The sequence below is a fragment of the Meleagris gallopavo genome, unplaced genomic scaffold (assembly GCF_000146605.3).
Source record: "Meleagris gallopavo isolate NT-WF06-2002-E0010 breed Aviagen turkey brand Nicholas breeding stock unplaced genomic scaffold, Turkey_5.1 ChrUn_random_7180001833454, whole genome shotgun sequence".
Taxonomy (NCBI): Eukaryota; Metazoa; Chordata; class Aves; order Galliformes; family Phasianidae; genus Meleagris; species Meleagris gallopavo.
In genome coordinates this window covers 5359-10947 of record NW_011105048.1, presented here as the reverse complement: position 1 = coordinate 10947, position 5589 = coordinate 5359, and the positions used below count along the sequence as shown (strand labels likewise).

General features: G+C 37.3%; 1 protein-coding gene across 1 annotated transcript in view; it reads right to left on the bottom strand.

Annotated features, from left to right (window-relative positions):
• LOC104915621 (tetratricopeptide repeat protein 38-like) overlaps nt 1-5589 on the bottom strand; it is a gene marked incomplete at its 5' end in the record, with an annotated part of 12443 nt that overhangs the window by 1876 nt on the left and 4978 nt on the right. The window contains 5 exons of the mRNA XM_019610920.1: nt 1-113; nt 972-1053; nt 1222-1260; nt 2404-2463; nt 5264-5383. Coding sequence (XP_019466465.1) covers nt 1-113; nt 972-1053; nt 1222-1260; nt 2404-2463; nt 5264-5383 — 414 coding nt within the window. The remainder of the gene's footprint in view (nt 114-971; nt 1054-1221; nt 1261-2403; nt 2464-5263; nt 5384-5589) is intronic.

The following is a 5589-nucleotide window of genomic DNA, read 5'->3' as shown; positions in this document are numbered from 1 at the left end:
GGCTCCAAGTGAGGACATCAACATGTGTGCATCATTGAAAAGAAGAACATGATCTTTGGTGTGCTTCTTTGCACGCTTGAGGACATTGTCCCACCTGTCTCCAAGCTTCACACCTTTGAGTAAAAGATATTTTTTTAATCAAAATACCAAGGGCAAAAACATCGCTTAGTAGTATGGATCAGCATCACGTGCCATGGATAGCACTGCTACTGAACTCAAAAAGACAGTCTCTGAAATTATATTGTAGAGTAATGTTTATGCCTTCTCTGGGCAAAGGTTTCATTGAGTGTCAGTAATTCATCAGCAATATTCTAGATTGCATTATGTGAGTATCTCTCTTCGTTAGGTGATTGCTGCCATCTGCTTGGAGAAGATGTTCATTCCAAATCACCCACAGCAATCAAATGACAGACTAATAAGATGAATTTCATAAACAAACCCAATGCATCATTAGTCTTGCAGTAGCATATTAGGAAAGTCATTCCTCCTTGCCTTGTTCAGGAACACAAATTTTAGCTTTGAAAACTTAAGAAGAAATGCCAATGAGTTATGGGAGTACATAAAAGCCAGAGGCTAATTAATATCAAAATATGAAGTATCTAATTTGAAATTTGCTTGGAGAAAGTTCTATAGCTTTTTAGAGGCTAACGTACTTGATTTTTCAGCATCACATCTTCAAGGACAACGTAAGCTGAACTTTCGAATAAATAAATACGTGACCCAAGTTAGCTTAAGCTGAATGAGATTCTAACTCTATCCCACCCAAACCAATTCAGCTTACTATTATAATCTTCACACTGGGACTTTTCTCAAGAGCAGAATGGCAAGATTTCTTTTGTAACACTGACCAAGCTAGCTCTCTAAGTGTCTTTAAACACTTTTCTGACATGCCAGGGTGTGCGTTGGAAGGGGAGATAAAAAGGAAACTCTTCCCCTTACTGTTTAAAAAGAATTACAGTTGAATATCCTACCTTCCAGGTGAAGCCTGTACAGCATCGAAGAGCTATCTACTATATCCAGCATGCTTCTACCCGACAGGAGCTTAGGAGCAATCTGTAATCACAAGTACCCGTAAGCCTTGCTAACAGGAACTTACTCAGATAATCAAACTTATGTGCACTGTACAAAATTATAGTAGGTTTCAATTTCTTACAGAAGGATGAAAACACATATCAAAATCTGAAGTATGCCCTTCAATAAATATAAAAGACCCCTACTCACATGGTTGTCATAAATTGTCAAAGCAGCCTCATATTCCCCCTGTAAAAGCAAACAAGGACCGTGTGATTAATATTCTGGTAGACTAAGCAAGAGTGATGGGTAGCAACCAAAGATATAAATACAATTAAGAGATACCATAACATTACTTTGCTGTCACATGACTTCAGGAAAAAAAAAAAAAAAGAAAGAGAGAAAAGACCAAGACAACGCAGGATTTACTAGCTAAAACAACCAGTATATTTAGTTTTCATTTAATAATGAGAACAAATACTGGTGTTTGTTACATATGAGGGAGAAAGATGAGGTTTCATCTCTCTTTCTCACCTTCCTTTCAGGATCCTTTGCAAAAAGTACTGTTTCATAAAACATGTGCACTTTCTTAAGCATGCTGTAAAAAAATCTGTATAGACAGAAGGTGGCAAAACAAACAAGCTACTAGACTACTGTTAGAGCTATGCTTTCTATATCATTACTATGAAGCATAAGCAACTGACACTGTGTTCTGACCAAAGGATAGCACCTCTTCAATGAGATGGGGTCCAATTCACTAAAGAGACAAATATGACAAGTGCTAAGCATTATGAACTCCAAGGAAATCCTGCACTGCAACCTGATATGCTGGATAAGTTGCAATCATTACAAAGGAGTTTCACTAAATTTTAAATCACTTTAATAACAGGAATTAGTAACATGAATCATCAACATAATTAAACATAAAAAACACTGATCAACATAATTAGCTACCAAATTTAGAGATTAGTCTTTTTTTAGTCAGTGAATTTTGAGGCCAGCAACTTAATATTGAACTTGAAGAGAATTTTCTGGTTTTTTTTCTAAAAATAGGAGATCCAAGTTCATATATCCATCAAATAATTGTACCAAGTGTAATCAGTGAGATTATTTCATCTTCAAAGATGGGAAAGTCTCACAGCAATCCTTCAACATTCTAGCAAAGATAATGGATCTTTGTTCAGTGTAATGAAAAACTGTCAAGCTAATGGGACTATAGGACTATCTTGTAAAAACGTCCTTGTGCTATTTTATTTCAAGCATTTATTTCAAGCTATTTATTTCAAGCATTCCTTGAAATAACCCATAAACCCCTATGAGTGCTAGGATTGCCTTTTAACTAGCATTGGATGAATTATCTGTCTGGACCATAAATCAAAAAACATCTCATACCTTTTCTATGAAGCCTAAAGCCCAATGCCAGTAATTGTGGGTAGTAAGCATATCACTGCCCTGCAAAAAAGTAAAAAGAGAGAAATATTACGATTTACATAATAACTTTTCATTTCAACATCTCTAGGCAGATTTCTGTTCTCCTCTTCAACAGGCAAGTGCTTCAAAAGTCAGGACAGACAAGAACTTCACATCAGCTGGCCTACATAAAATCTCTCATTGTTACACTCGCTCCTTTCCAATTCAGGGAGACACTACAAAAAATCAGTTTCCCCCAAGTCTTTTTCCAGAGAAGAACTGCGCTTGGATGCCTCAGGAGAATTCACTTTCTTGCAGCACTCCTTAAGGAAAAAAATCCAAAAGCTATCTTGCTATCACAAGAGTAAGATTTGCCTCTTCTAAAACGTAAGGGTCTTGACTGAAGCAGTGTGGCTAGACAGTGCGGAGGAAAGGCCCACCTTATGAGGGCCATTCATCACACTCACCTTGATCTCCATCTCAGACTGAGTAATCACTTCTTAAAATTACATCTTACTATGACTACAAAACAGATCCCAAATACATGGGCAGTTCCTCAGATGAGATGAATATTCCCTGAACGGTACGAACCTTGCACCATACTTCCCAGCTGACACCAGGAGTTCAAATGCTCTTCCCTAGCCTGTACTTCAAGGCAATGTAACTGCTGTTGACTTTTGTGAGCATGCTGAGAATAGACAAACAGGAATATAATTCCTTTATCCTTAAGGGAAAAACCAAAATACCAGGAAGGTTCTCTCTTCTCATTCTCTCTAACACAGTAGTTAAATTTAATCTTCTCACAAGTGGAAAAAGCATCTTCATTATCATGCTGACAACTCCTTCAATTGCAAGAAGCAAAAAGGTTCCCAGTGAATGTCAGAGCTTTACTGAGCTACAATAAGTCCTGTAGTAATCTTTCCTTGTTTAATATTACACCACAAAATCAACAGCAGCAGCTCAAAAGTTAAGTGTTTGGCATAAATCTCATCATACCACGTTTACTACCATATCAACATACCAAACAACATATGAATAAGAATATGGGATTACCTCACTGTATAAAACAAAAGCCCTCTTCCGCTGCTGACTTGGAGTTTTGAATGAGATTAAATTGCTAAGTGAGAAGTGGGCAACAAATAGAGCACAAATACTCTGGCAGTACAGATAGGTAATCCCAGTCATTAGAAAATTTTCAATTGATCAGGCCAAATACAAACAACTTTATTTAAAGCCTTAGAAAGCTCTGCTTTCTTCAACATGATTACATCTTAACTGGCTTCATGATGGCAAAAATGAAAAATATTGCATAAGTGAATATGTACATTTCATTATGACAGTGTCAGCTATTATAAGCCTTATTATGACAATGTCAGCTGTTATAAGTCTTAACTATATTGGACCAGGCAAGAGGATACATCAGACAATTATACTTCTGCTTTATTCTAAATCTTGTTTTATTCAAATAAAGGGTATAAATGATAGAGACATGGAACTATTTTAAGAAACAGAGTCCAAACAGGTTTCAAAAGTTAGAGAGCCATTTTAAAAATGTTGGTGGTGGTTTTGAAGGTGCCACCCAAACTGTCATTAAAAGTATTGTGTCAAAGGATGAGATGCTTTCTAAAGACATGACAGATATGAACCTCAAGAGAGGGTTGCTTGCACATCTAAACTTGATATCTGAACAGATTAACTTTAAAAACACCTGAAAAGTAAACCATCTATCTAGTCTCATTATCCAGCCTTACTCTTAGGGTGAGGTGAAATGATGACCTCACTTGACTGAAATAAATTCCTGGGAGTTCTCTCAACAGCAAACCATGCAAGCTTCTGCTCTGAACATTACCATATTACCTGCTCCGTGGGTAATGGTCAGGAAAAAACATGCTGCACATCACAAATAAAAATTAAGCTTTACTTGCAGCAAAGGACTACATGACAGACTAATTAAGCTGTCCAATACAATGTTTTTCTATATAACAACCTTGTCAGATACACAAAGCAACTTCAGGAGACAAGAGACAGAAGCACCATTTCTCTTTTATTTTCTTACAGTTGACATATGAAGCCTTTCACATCCAGAAGCAAAGAAAACCGACCAAATTACAAAACAAACAAACAAACACCCAAAACAACAACAAGAACAAACTAATTACATGAGCTTTCTGAACTGTGTGCTTTTGATGTGTTATTTCACAGCTCACCTTGGATACACAAGAAGAATTTAGACAAGTTTCTCAACTGATGTCTGATTCTCAGTCTAAGCAAAAGGCTTATGAAAATATCATTGCCCACTTTGCTGCTATGAACATGTGCATATCAATGAACCATAATAATCACAGCAAAGTTTTATCTGATGCTACATCTGCCAGCAGTGACCATGGCTTTATGTCACAAAAACACCTAGCCCGTTCAACCTGCTTAGAAAAAGAAACTATGGTGTGTGCTTGTACAACTGACACTCTTGTTGAAAAGCAGTGTGCTGTTTTATTTAAACAATACTCCTAGCTAACATAAGGCACTGAGAGAGGACAGATTGCATGAACGCTTCCCAACTTGCATGTAATTTGGCATCCGAGTAATTTCACTAACAATGGCTTGAAGTCGTCCAGAGTACGGGCCTTTCATAGTTGACATTTTTTTGCTTCTTGCTTCAAAACTGACATGGATAACAGCACCTCAAGTGAAGTTTTCTACTCATTTCTGAAACCTGCATTACTTGTAACACACACACACACAGACAGAAAGGAATTAGATGAAGAACAATTGCAGGACTCGGCTGGAGCAGGCAAAGACGACCTAAAAAGATATTTTTCAGAGATGCTGTGACAAAGCTTACCTTCCAGTTGTCTTCTGTTTCCTTCATGAACGCCAACCCTTTCTCCACCTCTGCTTTCATTTCATTTACGTGAGCTATAGTATGAGCTGACCATGCATCTGTCCGATCTATATCCAAAGCCTATGAATGAAAAAAGGAAAATGTGATGAATCTCTCAAACTGGCAAATAACCAGTTATTACTGGTGACAGGGAAACAAGAGACTAATTTTGTGTGCTGCATGTTAGGTACAACCCTGTACTGCTCCAACCAGCTACACCTGGAAGACTGATATGGACAGAAAGGAAGAAAAAGTTTTCTGGATGACGTCCTGAAGTCGACTGCACA